The following is a 16871-nucleotide window of genomic DNA, read 5'->3' as shown; positions in this document are numbered from 1 at the left end:
GTGCTCGTGCCGTGCCTCATTTAAACGGGCTGGGCTCGTGCCGTGCTGGGCCGGCCCGTCCCGTTTGACACCTCTACTGTCGATGCAATCTCATTTCTGTTTAATGTCATTTTCGGCATGGTGTATGGTGTAGACCTTTGTACGTTCGGATACCCACAACATCATAGTTGTGTGTGAAAAATTTCACTCATCTCTCTTGAGAAACACTCTCATACAACGAGAATAACACTTTTTGCTATCTTTGACCAATAATGCAACGACATATTGACTGACTTTTCTATGTGTTATTATGTTATTGGTCGAAGATAGCAAAACAATGCTATACTCGTTACACGAAAGTTTTTTTGCTAGATTAGACTATCGTTTGTACTAAAAAAAAATTCTTATCTTTAATGTCTCTTTTCTTTGTGTGGATAAAATCGATATTGGGTAGAGATTTCTCACACGCATGTTATGATATTATGGGAGTTCGAATATAAGATCATTGATGCCTTTTTCACTGGCCTTTTTAAGTTTCTTACCTTTAAAGTCATTTTTGATGTTTAATTTTGTAGTTTTTTTAGTACAAGCAATATTTGAGAAGTATGAAATCAAATTTAGGATCTTATGTACATGGTCAAGCCTTTTTATTACTCTCAGATTCTTTTAAGCACTTAGGTTTAGGTTTACAATCTCAAATTTCGACTCTAAAGGGCCATATCCTATACCTGAAATAATTTTCTTAACGCTGAATCTAATATCTATCGATATCTAATGACATTTAGCTTCCACTTTACTGGAGAAGCTATTGAGTTTACATCTTATGAACGAACGGTTTTTTTTTTCTTTTGAAAACAAGAAATAAAATTACAACGAGAATCCCTAAGTTTTATGAAGAAAAGTTTGATGTGGTGTTGTTTAATAGAAGTAAAAATAAAAATCCAAAACAACGTCATTTAAGACACAGACACAAAATCAGCACAGTAAACATCAATAGAATAGAAAAGATACAAAAGCGATGTGAGAGATTAGTATTGTATGACGTTTGAGGATGATAGGTATTGTTTGTATTTTATAGATTCAGAGAAGATGTGTGATACGTTTCTTCTTTTTTCTGTGACGTTTAAACAAGATATCTTTATTTTTATTTTTTATAATACAAGGGGAGGCAAGAATTGAACTTAGGACATCAAGTGCAGGAATAATTACTCTTAGTCACTTGAACTACTACAAGCCCCTCGTAGATATCGTCAATTTAAGAAATGAATTCCGTGCAGATATTGAATACCAAAAGCATCAACTTATTTAATTTAAAACATGAAGTTCAACAGACTCAACAAACATCAATGAAACATCCTAAACCAAACGAGAAGAAATTAAAACAGGGTTCTGTTCTGTCCACAGCAGTTGGACAGGATCGACAACATCAAAAATTCAAATGCAACGCACAATAAGCAGGAACAAGCAGACAGCTTCTTTTATTGGCATGTAATCATATAGTTCAATGCTGCTCATCAACAGCCAGCGGGATCGACTTCACCTGAAAGATGATCAAAACGGCAGAGGTCACATAATTCCTTCAAGGATATTGATCTACCAAATCATTTCAATCAACTCTCTCTATCTAAAATCAAGAGTGGAATGTAAAAGGACCAGCACTAATCAGAAAAAAAGGTACATGAGAAAATTGGCTTTAAGAAAATTATCTTTCTGCTCTGCTAATATTGTACAAATAGACGAAACTTTTTCCTCAAGAAAACAACAGAATCATTTAATCACCAATAAACCAAGTGCAAAACAAAATTGAACTATGACATGTTTTAGCTTTTTGATTCGTGAGGTACCTAATCCTCTCAGAGAACTAGACTTATCCTCGGAGCACATGCAAACTTTTATTAATAGTAGAAGGATGGTCATAGCAAGGCTTTCCTGCTCTAATAGAATGTAAACTGAATTTATGGATCATCATATGGAATGCAAGTGCCATTTTTTGTACGAGTAATACTGGGAAGGATAACATTACTAACCAGATTTCGGTACTTGAGAATGTAAAACATATCCAGATATCGCCTTGTCTCTCGCCTCTCAAGCTTAGACACATGCTTCCAGAAGCCATAAACCCCAGCTAAATTGAGCAGCCTCTCAGAATATATCTTCCAAGTGTACCTAGAGAATTGAGCTTGAAATTAGTTACAATGAGGTTGACAAAGATTGTCTTTTTAAAAGCATGCCAGAAATGCAACCTTTCATAAATTTGTTTGAGGCCCGCTTCAGATATCTTTTCCCAGTAGCCAGGATGCTTCTGGCACTGATCAAAGAAGTCAATCAGAAGTGCAGCCACTTGATCTTGATGATAGGGATCAATATGGAACCCAGAGATACCATGCTCAATGATCTCAGCAGGACCACCATGACATGTTGCAAAAGTAGGAAGGCCACAAGTCATGGCTTCCACAACGGTGAGGCCGAAAGCTTCATAAAAAGCAGGCTGCAACAGATAAGAGGATAGGTTAAAACATGGAATTCTAATACACAACAAACCATCATATAGCTACACCTCATACCTGCACAAAGACACCTTTTGTGTCTGCAATGTAGCGGTATAGCTCACCATTACGGGCACGGTTCATTTGGGCTGCAATCCACCGAAACTGGCCACTCAAGTTGTATTTCTTAACGAGATCATGCATCTTTTCAATCTCTGCGACTTCTTCTCTATCCCTAGAGTTCTTGACGTCCATGTAACCACCAACCACAACAAGATTTACCAGTTCTCTTAGCTTGGTGCTCTTACCATAACACTCAACAAGGCCAGTTAAGTTTTTCACTCTATCAAGTCTTGCCATGGAAAAGACAATAGGCTTTGATCGGTCACTCAAGATTCCACTGCATCACCATGAAGAAGTATCAAAACAATGTCTGGGGAAAATGAAGTCATGTAACACAAATACATATAAGTGTGTGTGTGTGTGTGTTTGTGTATCTACATATATAATTCCAAGTGCCATTTAAAAAGTCTTTATCCCCCTACTTAAACACTAAAGATACTCACATATGCTCCTCATTCTGCTCAGTCCCATATAAGAGTTCTTCAATTGAGCCATGTAGAGCAGTAAGTCTTCTTTCCTTTTCAGAATATGGAAAATATATACACATATCTGCTCCTGGGGAGACGATATTAAACTTGGGATCAAAAACATCAATCCCATGAACAACTCGATACAGCCCAGGAAGAGTGAAAGCTGTGTGGCTCTCATACTGTCCAACATTATTCTTGCTGACATAAAGAACAATATTAAGCTTTAAAACGATAAGCAAAACATACTAGAATCCAGACAGAAGAATAAAGGACCACATTTTGCAAAATGTAACAGTCCACTTAGTTGTTACAGACAAGAATTTGAACTTGCTAATCATAAATATAACTTACATATTATACTACTACATTACAAGTGCAACTGCAGGTAGTGGAACAAATTGAGATATTATTTCTTGTGGAAAATGTAATAGATATTCAATTCATGTTCCAAGAAACTAGAGAAGAAATCTTACCTTCCTGCAATCTCTTGGTATGTGCTGGTGATTATGAAATCAGCATTGTTCATTGCAATTAGATCAGCAGTGAATTGACTAGAAAAATGGTACTTGTCCTCATGTTTTTTCCAATATATATCAGAATCTGGGTACTTGGTTTTCTCCAATGCATGAGCAATATTGCACTACAAGGAGAATTCCATTTTGAAAAATTAAAATCAATACATGTCCCCTGTTATTTCACTGATAATTTGTGTTGTATCTGAAATAATAGATTGAAAAATTACAGTTCACCTGTGAGATTCCAAGTTTATTAGATAACAGAGTTGCAACAAGATTTCCATCACTGTAGTTTCCAATGATCAGATCTGGAACACCCTGCAACTCAGCAGCTATTTCATTTGAGGCATCCTAAACATGGCCACAACAAGAGAAAGGATTAATTATGTTAACATAACCAACAAAAAAGGGTAATAAAAACCCAAAAGCATGTACGATAAAGTTTGATTATTCAAGCAATGGACCAAGGGCAGAAAAGAAATAAAGGAAGATTAAACAGGAGCACAAAAAGTAACCCTATGCTTTGACTGCGTAATCCTTACCTCTGCAAAGGTCTCCAAGTACGGCCACACATCAAACCTTGAAATCCATTTCCGCAGAATTCCGTTCTCAGTTCTGAAAGGTACCCGCAGGATATGTGTGTGTTCTGTGCCACTGATTCTTTCCAATCTTTGGTTGCACGTTGTCCCTTTTGCATCAGGTATCAGTCGGGTAACCTTAGACCAGACAAGAAGTGATATAAACTGACACCTTATGTCAACTAATATCACAAGAACTTTCAGTTGAGCAAACTTACAATCAGAATTTTTGGAATAACATCCAGTCCTTGGTTTTGTATTCTAAGAAGCATCTCATTCTCCAGGGCACGTACTTGATCCAGTATATAAACAACCTGACATCAGTAAGAAAAGATATAACTTTTTCATGGTTTCAGGAGAAAACAATTCGTAAACTACAAAATCTATTAATATTCTATCAGATAGACAGCTAAATGGAAGAAAGAAAGGATCAAACACCAACAAATGGACATGAAATAGTGAGCAATACCTGCCCACCAGTGTCAGGCAAACCCAAAACATTTGCTTGGCCAAAGTAGCCATGTGGAGACACAATGACAACATTGAACACCATAGGAATCCTTCCAAGAAAAGTTTCCAGTGTTGATGGATCAGGAGCCTGAAGAATTTCCAAGAGAAGATGAACCATCTCTGATCCCCGTTGTGCTGTGTCACCCCACCCTCTCTCAAATCCCATTCCTTGTAAGCTGCACTCAGCGTAAAGAAGATTAAAGGGTATTATCTAAAGCAAACAAATCATCCCACTAAAGCAGTGGAGATCAAAGTATTTGAAAATAGATGGGTTGCTTACTCAAATTCAAAGTCAGAATATGGTGTAGTCGCCGGTAACTTAGAAAGATATTCCTCTGCCTTTGCTAAAGCAGACTGAAGTCTGGGTATGCTCTGAATCCTATCATTTAGCATCATTGCCTACACAAGATTATAGAACTAATATGTGAGGATTTCAAAACCTTATTTTCATATTACTGCATATATGAATTTAGGCAAGGATTTACTAGGAACCTAAGGTTTAAAAATAGCTTACACTAAATTTGTATGTGAAGACAAGCCCAGCAAAATAAACTAATGGGCCAGAAAATCATAAAGATAACTACAAAAGTGGAATGATCATTCAGTAAAACCCATAGCTTAATCAAACTTACATGTCCATCATGTTTGTGTGTACGAAGGAAATCGAGAAGAGGCTCCAAACTTTCTTTGTTACGGAACATAATTGAAGATAAGTGACGGTTAAGGAACTGAACCCCATTTCCAATTGATGATGAGCGGGTTGGTCGAGGGAATGTTGCATTAAATGGCTCCAAATCAAGTTCAAGCACATATTTGTCATTGCACCTAGGACAATCAGTTCAAATTGAGATTGCATTCGCGGATAATGAAATTGAAAGACCAAATAAAACCTGATTTGTTTTTTTGAAAAGGTAACAATATAAAACCTGGTTTGTCCTTACAATGTAATGCTTAATGCTACACCAGATAAGAAAGCACAGAGATTCAGCATCAGTTACAAAATTCATTAACAAAGATTTACACATGAGATCCCTTACTCTCCATCCAGAAGTTCTTCCTTGAACCAGAGATATTCTGCAACACTCAAAAGATCCACACTCAGCTCATACACATTAACACGAACATATTCCCATACACCAGGTCTTGGACGAAGTGCAAGAGCCACGAAAGGAGTTTGAACAATTGCTTCCTAAAATGACAAACAAAGAATGAAATAAAAAAAGCAGAACAACAAAGAAAACTTTCACACATGTTTGTCATTTATAAAGTATTTGGACATCTCATGAAACACATAAGAGAACATTTATTTGCTTGGTTTTAGGTATATACTAATAAAAGCTAATATAGTCAATGGATTAAAAAATAATGTGCATTGAAACAAAGCCATTATTATCAAGATCAATTTAAACTACCATTTTATGTAAAAATTTCATTATATGTGTATTTGGTTGTATAGAAAAATGAGAGAAGGTGAAATATATATGCTAAATCACATTCAATGTCATCTGTTCCTGAAATCAAAAGTTCACCTGAACAGAGTTTACAAGCCATGCAGAATGAAAGATTTGTGTTTTCTTGGGTCCCGAATAATGAAAAATTGGAACTTTAAATTATACCATTTACTTGTCATTTTCTAAGCAAACAAACATGTACTGCTTCAGAGACAACCTAAAATTTCGTTATCTAAACTGTATAAACAAATAATAAACAATAAGCTGCTCTAAAAAGCATAACATCCTCATTTCAAACTCAATGTGAAACACAAAGGGGACATGCAGAAACTAATAACCGCATAATTAATATATTTGCACCCAAGAAAGTGTAGGAAATTGACCTGCGCAGACTGTAAGACTATACTGAAGGGGCTATCCTTGAGCTTTAGCATTCCTTCATCCTCTGCAATCACGTTTTCTAGCTCGTTTATCATTTGATGAGGTTGCAGTATCCCATTTCCTCGATCAACATACCTTCCAACATAACAAAATCACAAATTTCTCAAAACCCACATCAAATTTGTACTTTTTTTCTTAATTTCGAAAAGAACCCTCCATTTGAAATACAGAGAGAGAGAGAGAGAGAGAGAGAGAGAGAGAGACCTGGAGAGAAGAGAAACAAGTTCATTGCGGTGAGCAGCGAGGGTGTCTTCAATGCTCTTCCTCATGGTTGAAGCTGGAACTACCAGAGAGACAGAGAAAGTAGAAACTGGAGGTGAAGGTGAAGGTGAAGGTGAAGGTGAAGGTGAAGAGAGGAGGGACACATAAAGCATATAAATAGCCAAACGGAAATTGCAGAAAACGAGAGAGGAGAAAGGAGACAAAAACGGCCATTGTTTTGGTCTGATCAGAGAGAGAGAGAGAGAGAGTGACGGCTATAAGTGTGAAGGGGCACTTGGCGATGTTTCAGCGGCGCCAGCCTCTGTAAGGGCCTGAGACTCCTGATTATTCTTCCCTCGCTATTTGAAATCCAGACGGAAAATTTTCAAATTTTCATATCGAGGCGGAGATCTCTAGGACCTTAAACTGGGCTTCATTGGGCCTAAAAAAAAGTGAGCTTTGAGCTGGATTGATGCCAAACCCAGTAATGTGTCTATGGCCCATTTTAGGAGTTTCTATATCGAGCCTTTTTCTGGCCATAAGCCCCTGTGTGATGCTGATTTGCAAAAGGCGTTTAGTCTAGTTAAAAAAGATCTAAACTTGTAAACCAATGATCACAGGTTCGAATACCCATGACACCTTAGTAGTGTTTGTGAAAAATCCCCCTTAAAGCATCCACAATCATGCTCTCCGTTTTTTAGTTAAAATTTAGCTAAAAACATATAAAAGTTATTTTAAGAGGTCCTTATAAAATTTAAACTCCAATCATACTCTCTAGTTTAGGGTGTCATAAATGCTATAACTCTTTTTTAATTGGTCAATCTCTATTAAAAAAATAATATTAAAAATAGTTAGCATTAATTAAAGGCTCAATAAATAAAGCAACATTAAATTATAAGGAGTCACTAGGAGTTCTTTCTCTCTCCTCAAATTTGGGAGCTTCTAGAATTCTCTCTATTTTAGGAGATGGATAGGGAACATGGTTGGAGTTGTATTTTTCCAATTCCTCCTTTAAATTTGTCTAAGGAGGTGGTTTAGGGAGCCCATTGTGGATGTTTTTATAGTTTAGACTATCGTTTGTGTTATAAAAAAAAAATGATGCTGATTTGGGCAGTGGATGGCAAGAATTTGAACTTGTGTAACAGTGTATCAAATTGGATAGAGACGGACTGAATTGCTAACATTTGGCCTGGATTGTCATAATTAACATATGGGCTAGCGACAAAAGACACCCTGCTAGTTTGGGGTGGTTCTCAATATGGACCACAGGGTATCAATTTACACCTTTACATTTGCAACATTGTCCAATTTCATCCTTTCGTTAAGTTGATCGTTTGATCAATCATTAAATATTGATGTGTCTACTGTTGGACCGACCTACTAACTAACCAGTTCCTAAATAAAATGATAAAATAACGTAAATGTAAATAATAAAAAAAATCTCAGCCCCTCCCTAGGCCAACAAACCCAGCTCCTCCCTCTTCGTCTTCTACCTCCATCTGAATCACCCCTTATACAAATAAAGATGAACACAAAATTATTATAACCTGAGCACCAAAACAAAAGGAAACCACACCCGGATTTGTGTGGGAGAGCAATATCTTGCCCCAGCAAATTAACCTGCAGTCATGATGACCAGAAAAACATTTAATTATCAATAACTAAAAATTAGATTCATGGGTGATAATTAAGCTTACAAATAAGATCACCACTACTCAATCACCCCTTCTTGCCCTGCACTAACCCCATCCCTCATCTCTCCCTCTCTATCTGCCGTCGACTCGGCAGCGGAACACAAAAACCCAATTCCAGTAAGCAGCAGTGGACCCAGGAATTTTTCAGCAGAGGTGCAATTTTTAAATGCTAAGAGCTCCACACAAAAAAAAGAAAAAAAAAAGACAACTAAACATCTTTATCATTTAAACAATACTAATGTTATTCATAATTAATTAAAAAAATAAATTAATATCAAATTTTCAATTAAATAAACAAATAAAAATTAATTATACCTCGAATAGCATGTCAAGTAGCCTCTTCCTCCTCAAGTTTGCTACTGATCTTACTAATACAGAAAGAGCTAAATAAGAAAAATAAATAAATTTATTATTAAAAAAAAAAAAACAAAATTGGCATTTGCTCAAGAAATAACAAATATGCATTTGACTTACTTTGGATTGGCGTACTCAAGAAGGAAAAAAAAGGTAGGATTCTTGTGATGCACACACACTTTGATGAAATTGAGTAATGTTAAATTGGTCCTTTATAAAGAGAATTCCAATCCCAATTAAATAAAGAATTCCCAAAATCCAATTGAATAAAGATAACTCCCACTTAAAACCCAATTAAGTAAGGAATTATGAAAATTGGAAACCCAATTAAGTAAGGAATAATACAAATTAGAAAGCTCAATAGAATGGCCCAGCAGCAGCAGCAGTTTCCCTATTTTTTTACGTTTTTTTTTCTTTTTTTTTTTCAAAACCCTGGTCCAAAACAACGTCGTTTTGGCTAGGTTTTTTTTTTTTAAAAAGCGCCTCTTTTAAAGCCTGATCCAAAACAATGTTGTTTTGGTCAGGCTGTGTTAAAAAAAATACAAGCGCGCTCGCGCTGCGCGCAGCGCACACCAGATGCAACGCCCAGCCCAGGTGGTTTGGGCATTTCGTCGAACACGTTGCGTGCACCTCATTTGTGAAGCAGAGGTGCAACTCTAGCTGCTCTAATGGACTTTTCCGGCGACCGGAAGTGCAGGTGCACCTCCTTGTGCCTGCACAGGTCCGCCACTGCCAGTAAGAACCAGTCCCGATCTGGCGTGCAAAAGAACCAGGGCCCCAAATTGAGTCCATACAGAACAAGCTCAATAGGAAGAAGCCCGACCTGGCTGAAGAAGAAGAAGAGAAACAACCACCTAGGGTTTCGCATAGAGAAAGTAAGCATTCAAGGAAGCGAAGTAGGAGCAAAATCAGAGAAAGGCATTCGAGGCGGCGAAGTAGGAGCAGAGAGAGATATAGAGATAGAGATAGGGATAAAGATAGGAATAGGGAAAGGGGTAGGGAAAGAGATAGAAAGAGGAGGAGGAGAAGTAGGTTTGGGAGCGATTTAGATGGAGGTAGAAGACGAAGAGGGAGGAGCTGGGTTTGTTGGCATGGGGAGGGGCTGAGATTTTTTTTTTTTTTTTTTAAATTTACATTTTTGTTATTCTAGCATTTTATTTAGGAACTGATTGGTTAGTAGGTGGGTCCCTTAGTAGACACGTCAATATTTAACGATTGACTACATTTTATTTAGGAACTGGTTTATTTAGGATGTAAATTGATAAAATTAATACATTGTGGTCCATATTGAGAACCACCCCAAACCAGCAGGGTGTCTTTTGTCGTTAGCCCTTAACATATTTAATTGCTTGATACTTCTTCATCAAGTACAAGAATAAAATGCAAACAATAATGCGTGGACCAAGTCCTGAGAAAATTCTCAGGTGTCCTTATTTTTCCAGGAAAACAAAGCTACTACCTAGCTCTAAATTAAGGGCTCGTTTGAGAATGATTCTGGATAGGCCAAAAAGCACTTCTGTGAAGAATCACTTCTTTATATAATCACTTTAAGTGATTTTAAGTGGTTTTATGGAGAACACCTAGCACGTGGAAGGTGATTCTCCCCGAATCACTTAAAATCACTTTAAGTGATTATATGGAGAAGTACATAGACGGTGCTTTTACCCCGAAGTAACTCTGACCTATCCTAAATTACTCCCAACCAAGCCCTAAAAGTTATTATATAAAAAAGCACATGGGAGGTGCTTCTCCTCAAAAGTGATTCTAGCCTATCTAGAATCACTCCCAAACGAGCCCTAATTTGTACATGTGTTTGTGCTAAATTTTTAAGCGGCAAAATTATATGGTGGTATAGCGATTAAAGAATATTTTGGATCAATATATTCGAATGCACACACTAAGCAGCAACAAGCAAACTGCTTCTTTGGCACCTATGATATGATTCTTCAATGCTGCTCATCAACAGCCAGCGAGATGGACTTCACCTGAAACAGGATCAGAACCATGGTCATTAGCCAACAAGTGATCTACCGAGCCACTAAGCAGGAAAATGTAGAAGCCGAAAAGATATTTTAGCTTTTTGCTTACGGTAACCTTTTTCTTTTTCTAAATAGAATGTAAAACCGACTTATAGATTACAGGAAGTCTACTGTGTCATACTGGGAAGGATAAGACTACTGACCAGGTTTCGGTATGTGAGAATGTAAAACATCTCCAGATATCGCCGCGTCTCTCGTCTCTCAAGCTTAGACACATGCTTCCAGAATCCATAAACCCCAGCTAAATTGAGTAGCCTCTCAGAATATATCTTCCAAGTGTACCTAGACAATTGAGCATGAAATTAGTTACCCTGAGGTTGACAAAAATTGTCCTTTTTAAAAGTTCGCCAGAAAATACGAAACCTTTCAAAAATTCGTTTAAGCCCGGTTTCAGATATCCTTTCCCAATAGCCAGGATCCTTCTGGCACTGGTCAAAGAAGTCAACCAGAAGTGCAGCCACTTGATCAGGGTGATAGGGATCAATATGAAACCCTGAAATACCATGCTCAATGATCTCAGCAGGGCCACCATGACAAGTTGCAAAAGTAGGAAGGCCACAACTCATGGCTTCCACAACGGTGAGGCCAAAAGCTTCGTAAAAAGCAGGCTGCAACAGATAAGAGAATAGGTTAAAACCCGGAAAATAAATACCATAACAAACCATCATATATCTATACCACATACCTGCACAAAGACACCTTTTGTGTCTGCAACGTAGCGGTACAGCTCACCATTACGAGCATGGTTCATTTGGGTCACTATCCATCGAAACTGGCCACTCAAATTGTATTTCTTAATGAGGCCATGCATCTTTTCAATCTCTGCCATTTCTTCTCTATCCCTGGAGTTCTTGACATCTATGTAACCACCAACCACAATAAGGTTTACCAGTTCTCTTAGCTTGGTGCTCTTAGCATAAAACTCAACAAGTCCAGTTAAATTTTTCACTCTATCAAGTCTTGCCATGGAAAAGACAATACGCTTTGATCGATCTCTCAAGATCCCACTGCATCACCATTGAAGAAGTATCAGACAAATTGTGCAAAGAAAATGAAGTACATGTCAGTTCCATCACAAATAGTTATATATATCACTTAAAATAGGCAAAAAAAATTTGAAAAATGTTTGTTTTCTCCCCTACTTAAACACTAAAGATACTCACATATGCTCCTCATTCTGCTCAGCCCCATATAAGAGTTCTTCAATTGAGCCATGTAGAGCAGTAAGTCTTCTTTCCTTTTCAGAATATGGAAAATATATACACATATATCTGCTCCTGGGGAGATGATATTAAACTTGGGATCAAAAACATCAATCCCATGAACAACTCGATACAGCCCAGGAAGAGTGAAAGCTGTGTGGCTCTCATACTGTCCAACATTATTCTTGCTGACATAAAGAACAATATTAAGCTTTAAAACGATAAGCAAAACACACTAGAATCCAGACAGAAGAATAAAGGACCACATTTTGCAAAATGTAACAGTCCACTTAGTTGTTACAGACAAGAATTTGAACTTGCTAATCATAAATATAACTTACATATTATACTACTACATTACAAGTGCAACTGCAGGTAGTGGAACAAATTGAGATATTATTTCTTGTGGAAAATGTAATAGATATTCAATTCATGTTCCAAAAAACTAGAGAAGAAATCTAACCTTCCTGCAATCTCTTGGTATGTGCTGGTGATTATGAAATCAGCATTGTTCATTGCAATAAGATCAGCAGTGAATTGACTAGAAAAATGGTACTTGTCCTCATGTTTTTTCCAATATATATCAGAATCTGGGTACTTGGTTTTCTCCAATGCATGAGCAATATTGCACTTCATTGAGAATCCCATTTCGAAACATTAAAATTAATATATTCCCCCATGTCATTTCCCCAATATTTTGTGTGGTATCGGAAATAATAGGATGAAAAAAATAGAGTTCACCTGTGTAATTCCTAGTTTATAAGATAACAGAGTTGCAACAAGATTTCCATCGCTGTAGTTTCCAATGATCAGATCCGGAACACCTTGCAACACAGTTGCAATTTCATTCGAGGCATCCTGAAAATAGCCACAGTAAGAGAAAGGAGCTATTGTGTAACTGATAAGCAAAGTTATTAAAATCCATAAGCAATTGAAAAGGGACAACGAAAAATAAAGGGGAAGAGAAACAGGATTTAAAAATAAATAAAAACCTATGGTTTTGATTGCTTACCTCTGCGAAGGTCTCCAAGTACGGCCACACATCAAACCTTGAAAGCCATTTCCGCAGAATTCCATTCTTAGTCCTGAAAGGTACCCGTAAGATATGTGTGTGTTCTGTACCACTGACTCTTTCCAATCTTTGGTTGCATGTTGTCCCTTTTGCATCAGGTATCAGTCGGGTAACCTTAAACCACAAGAATTAATATAAAACGACACCTTATCCAACTAATACTGCATAAACTTTTAGTTAGGCAAACTTACAATCAAAATCTTTGGCATCACACCCAGTCCTTGATTTTGTATTCTAAGAAGCATCTCATTCTCCAGGGCGCGCACTTGGTCCAGTATATAAACAACCTGATATCAGTTAAAAATATATAACTTTTTCATGGTTTTAGGAGAAAAAGCTATGAAAGGAAGGACCAAAAACAAACAAATGGACATGAGATAGGGAAAAGTAAGCAAGACCTGCCCGCCTGTATCAGGCAAACCCAAGACATTTGCTTGGCCAAAGTAGCCATGTGGAGACACAATGACAACATTGAACACCATAGGAATCCTCCCAAGAAAAGTTTCCAGGGTAGAGGGATCAGGAGCCTGAAGAATTTCCAATAGCAGATGCACCATCTCTGACACCCGCTGTGCTGTGTCACCCCACCCTCTCTCGAACCCCATGCCTTGTAAGCTACATTTAGTGTAAAAAAGGTTAAAGCTATGTTGCATCGACACTTCAAAGGTAATATCCAAAGGAATCAAATCATTCCTCAAAAGTAGTGGCAATCAAAATATTTGAAATATAGATGAGTTTCTTACTCAAACTGAAATTCAGAATATGGTGTAGTTGGAGGAAACTTAGAAAGATACTCCTCTGCCTTTGCTAAACCAGACTGAAGTCCCGATATGCTATGAATCCGATCGTTTAGCATCATTGCCTGCACAAGATTTCACAACTAATATCATTCAGTCAAAAGTTATACCTCTATCAGGATTTCAAAACTTTATTTTGATATTAATTCGTGCATGGCTTTAGGAAAGGCAAATACTATGAACCTAAGGTTGACAAGTAGGTTACACTCAATTTGAATGCAAGCAAAGAGAAGGCCAGTAAAATAAATTAATGGGCCAAAAATCATGATGATAACTGCCAATGTGTAATGCTCATTCATTAAAACCCATAGATTTTCAAATTTCAAACTTACATGGCCATCATGTTTGTGCTTACGAAGGAAATCCACAAGAGGCTCCAAACTTTCTTTTTTACTGAACATAATTGAGGATAAGTGACGGTTAAGGTATTGAACCCCATTTCCAATTGATGATGACCGAGTTGGTCGAGGGAATGCTGCATTAAATGGCTCGAAATCAAGTTCAAGCACATAGTTGTCATTGCACCTAGGAAAATCATTTCAAATTCAGTTTGTACTTGTGGATAAAGCATTTGAAAGAGCAAGTAAAAACTGTTTAGTCAGTAGGCACTATTTAATGCTACACCAGGTAGGAAAGTGCAGAGATTCAGCATAAATTACAAATTTCAGTAACAAAGATCTACATATGAGATCCCTTACTCTCCATCTATAAGTTCTTCCTTGAACTGAAGATATTCTGCAACAGTCAAATGATCCACACTGAGTTCATACACATTGACACGAACATATTCCCAAACACCAGGTCTTGGACGAAATGCAAGAGCAACGAAAGGAGGTAGAACAATTGCTTCCTAAATGAAAAATAAAGAATGAAATCAGAAAACAAGAACTACAAAGACCACTTCCACCCATGTAACACTTTAAAATACCAACAAAGTGCCTTTTCCATATCACTTATGGCAAAAAAGAAAGAAGCTTACAAATCAAAAACCCAATAAACATGTTACAATGCATTGCAAATACATTACGTCACTTAAAACATCATAGCAGCATGACTACCTCTGTCCAATTGATTGTAAAACAGCCCCTTACCTCACCAGCACAAACTTCTTGCATAAAGCATCTAAAAATTAGGGAAACTAAAATATATGTGCTAAATCCCATGGATTGTCATCAGTGCCTGAAATCAAAATTTCACCTCAACCAAGGTTACAAGCCATGCACAATGAAGATTTCCGCTTTCTTAGGTTGCACATTTTGGAAACTTGGAACTTTAACTCGTAACGTTTTATTGTCGTCTTCTAAGAAAACCAATAACTTCCTCATATGAATAAACTGGATAAAGAAATCCCAGAAACATAGCATTCTCATTTCAAGCACAATAGCACAACTAATATATTTGTACACCAAAAATGGAAAAAGAAATAATAAAAAAGACAATAGCACAAGTGTGTGTAGCAAAATTGACTGGCCTGGGCAGACTGTAAGACTTTGCTGAAGGGGCTCTCCTTGAGCTTCTGCAATCCTTCATCCTCTTGAATCACTTTTTCCAGCTCGTCTATGATTTGATAAGATTGTAGTATCCCCTTTCCTCGGTCAACAAATCTTTCAACATAACAAAATATCTAATTTCTCAAAAACCCACATCAATTTTTTTAAATATATTTCCAAAACGAACTCTCCATTTGAAAAACGAGAGAGAGAGAGAGAGAGAGAGAGAGAGACCTGGAGAGAAGAGAAACAAGTTCATTGCAGTGAGCAGCGAGCGTGTTCTGAATCCACTTTTTCATGGTGGAAGTTCCTCAGTCCTCACACACCACCACAGAGAGAGAGAGAGAGAGAGAGAGAGAGAGAGAGAGAGAGAGAGAGAGAGAGGTAGCAAAGCAGATAGAGAAAATATTACGGTGAGTGATACAAAAGAGGAGGAAGAAAAAGTAGATGAAGATGAAGACGCCCTTCAACATAAATATATGAAGGGACAAAAGAGAAACGGTAGAAGATGAGAGAGGAGGGATGGAGACAAAAATAGCCGTCGGCCATTGTTTGCTCTGATCCGATTCAGAGAGAGTGAGAGAGAGTTAGACGGTGAATCGGTTCGGTTGGGTGATAAATGTGAAGGCGTGTTCCTCCAGAGTCAACACTCTTCCCTCGCTTTTTGAAATCCAAACGGTGGGATTGGATATTATTTAGGAATTTGTCGATAAAAGTATTGCCCTACATTAATTGGGCTCGGAGACGGATTGGTTTGCAAGTAGGCCAAATAACACGTCATCAATTTTAACGGATTTGACGCTGGTTGTGGCAATTTAACATCTTACACAGCTTTAGACTCCACCCGTTATGTCAAATTAAATTATTATTTTATTACATTTTAGTGTTGATTTATTTTTAATTAAAAAGAATATAAAAGAAAAAATAATAAAATATTCATTTGACATCTTGCTTTTGGGATGTCAAAAATAACATCTCAATCTTCAGCCTTCATTCCACATCAGCTTTGACACATCGGTTGGAGTGTGTGAGATGTTATTTCTAGCTGTTAAATGTCTATGTGGCACTTTTGACATATCGGTTGGAGATGCTCTAAACTACTCAATCTTGGTCAAGGAATAATGTGAGTCACTTTGACTTGCAATAGTAAAGTGAGATTTGATCATAATTTTAAAAGGTAACTGAACGATTAAGCCTATTATATTATGTTGAGGGATTAAGATATGAAATGATTTATATAACTAAACTATGAAAGTTCATAAACCTAATTGGTGAGGAATCTGATTCACCTGGGTCGAGGGACTCACTGATTGCCATTCTTTCTGCCTACCTAAGCTTTTTTTTTTTATTTAAAAAAGAAGGTTCTGTTTAGGGTTTAGATTATATTTCTTTACTGTGGCCGTCAGAGACCAAGTATTTCTAGAAATATTTAAAAAGCTAATTTTCATTTAAAGGTATTATAAATAAAG

At 37.1% G+C, this 16871-nt stretch overlaps 2 protein-coding genes and 1 pseudogene across 3 annotated transcripts; all 3 read right to left on the bottom strand.

The window, feature by feature from the left end:
- Positions 1-1259: 1259 nt before the first annotated feature.
- LOC110750203 (sucrose synthase 2-like) lies at positions 1260-6992 on the bottom strand. Its single transcript, XM_021950489.2, has 15 exons — positions 6758-6992; positions 6496-6628; positions 5699-5850; positions 5294-5486; positions 4942-5060; positions 4621-4837; positions 4370-4465; positions 4116-4289; positions 3808-3924; positions 3532-3698; positions 3032-3256; positions 2544-2865; positions 2223-2467; positions 2007-2145; positions 1260-1519 (listed from the first exon to the last, which is right to left on the bottom strand). The coding sequence occupies exons 1-15, from the start codon at positions 6925-6927 to the stop codon at positions 1481-1483; spliced, it is 2508 nt and encodes an 835-aa protein (XP_021806181.1). The 5' UTR covers positions 6928-6992; the 3' UTR covers positions 1260-1480.
- A 3633-nt stretch (positions 6993-10625) lies between these two features.
- On the bottom strand, positions 10626-14762 carry LOC110750201 (sucrose synthase 2-like). Of its 2 annotated transcripts, XM_021950487.2 has the most exons (13): positions 14611-14762; positions 14245-14437; positions 13859-13977; positions 13514-13730; positions 13307-13402; positions 13056-13229; positions 12785-12901; positions 12507-12673; positions 12005-12231; positions 11527-11848; positions 11205-11449; positions 10985-11123; positions 10626-10787 (listed from the first exon to the last, which is right to left on the bottom strand). In XM_021950487.2, exons 9-13 carry the CDS (start codon positions 12106-12108, stop codon positions 10749-10751), a joined length of 849 nt encoding a protein of 282 aa, XP_021806179.2. In that variant the 5' UTR covers positions 12109-12231; positions 12507-12673; positions 12785-12901; positions 13056-13229; positions 13307-13402; positions 13514-13730; positions 13859-13977; positions 14245-14437; positions 14611-14762; the 3' UTR covers positions 10626-10748. The 2 variants fall into 2 exon arrangements, with proteins under 2 accessions (XP_021806179.2, XP_088102550.1); XM_088246424.1 differs by lacking the exons at positions 10626-10787; positions 10985-11123; positions 11205-11449; positions 14611-14762 and having other exon boundaries at positions 11720-11848; positions 14245-14406.
- LOC148297288 (sucrose synthase 3 pseudogene) lies at positions 14607-15701 on the bottom strand (annotated as a pseudogene).
- Between the last annotated feature and the right edge of the window lie 1170 nt (positions 15702-16871).

Source organism: Prunus avium, chromosome 1 (genome assembly GCF_965620075.1).
Source record: "Prunus avium chromosome 1, drPruAviu1.hap1.1, whole genome shotgun sequence".
Lineage (NCBI taxonomy): Eukaryota > Viridiplantae > Streptophyta > Magnoliopsida > Rosales > Rosaceae > Prunus > Prunus avium.
The sequence above is the reverse complement of the archived record's forward strand: the minus strand, read 5'-3'. Positions and strand labels throughout refer to the sequence as shown.

Coding starts and splice junctions, on each gene's coding strand:
- LOC110750203 (XM_021950489.2), bottom strand. CDS start 6,927: ATGCTTTATGTGTCCCTCCTCTCTTCACCTTCACCTTCACCTTCACCT. Junction 4,290..4,369: donor TTATTCCAAAAATTCTGATT/GTAAGTTTGCTC, acceptor GTCTGGTCTAAG/GTTACCCGACTGATACCTGA. Junction 3,257..3,531: donor TACCAAGAGATTGCAGGAAG/GTAAGATTTCTT, acceptor TCTTTATGTCAG/CAAGAATAATGTTGGACAGT.
- LOC110750201 (XM_088246424.1), bottom strand. CDS start 14,313: ATGTTCAGTAAAAAAGAAAGTTTGGAGCCTCTTGTGGATTTCCTTCGT. Junction 12,674..12,784: donor ATAAACTAGGAATTACACAG/GTGAACTCTATT, acceptor TTCTCAATGAAG/TGCAATATTGCTCATGCATT. Junction 12,232..12,506: donor TACCAAGAGATTGCAGGAAG/GTTAGATTTCTT, acceptor TCTTTATGTCAG/CAAGAATAATGTTGGACAGT.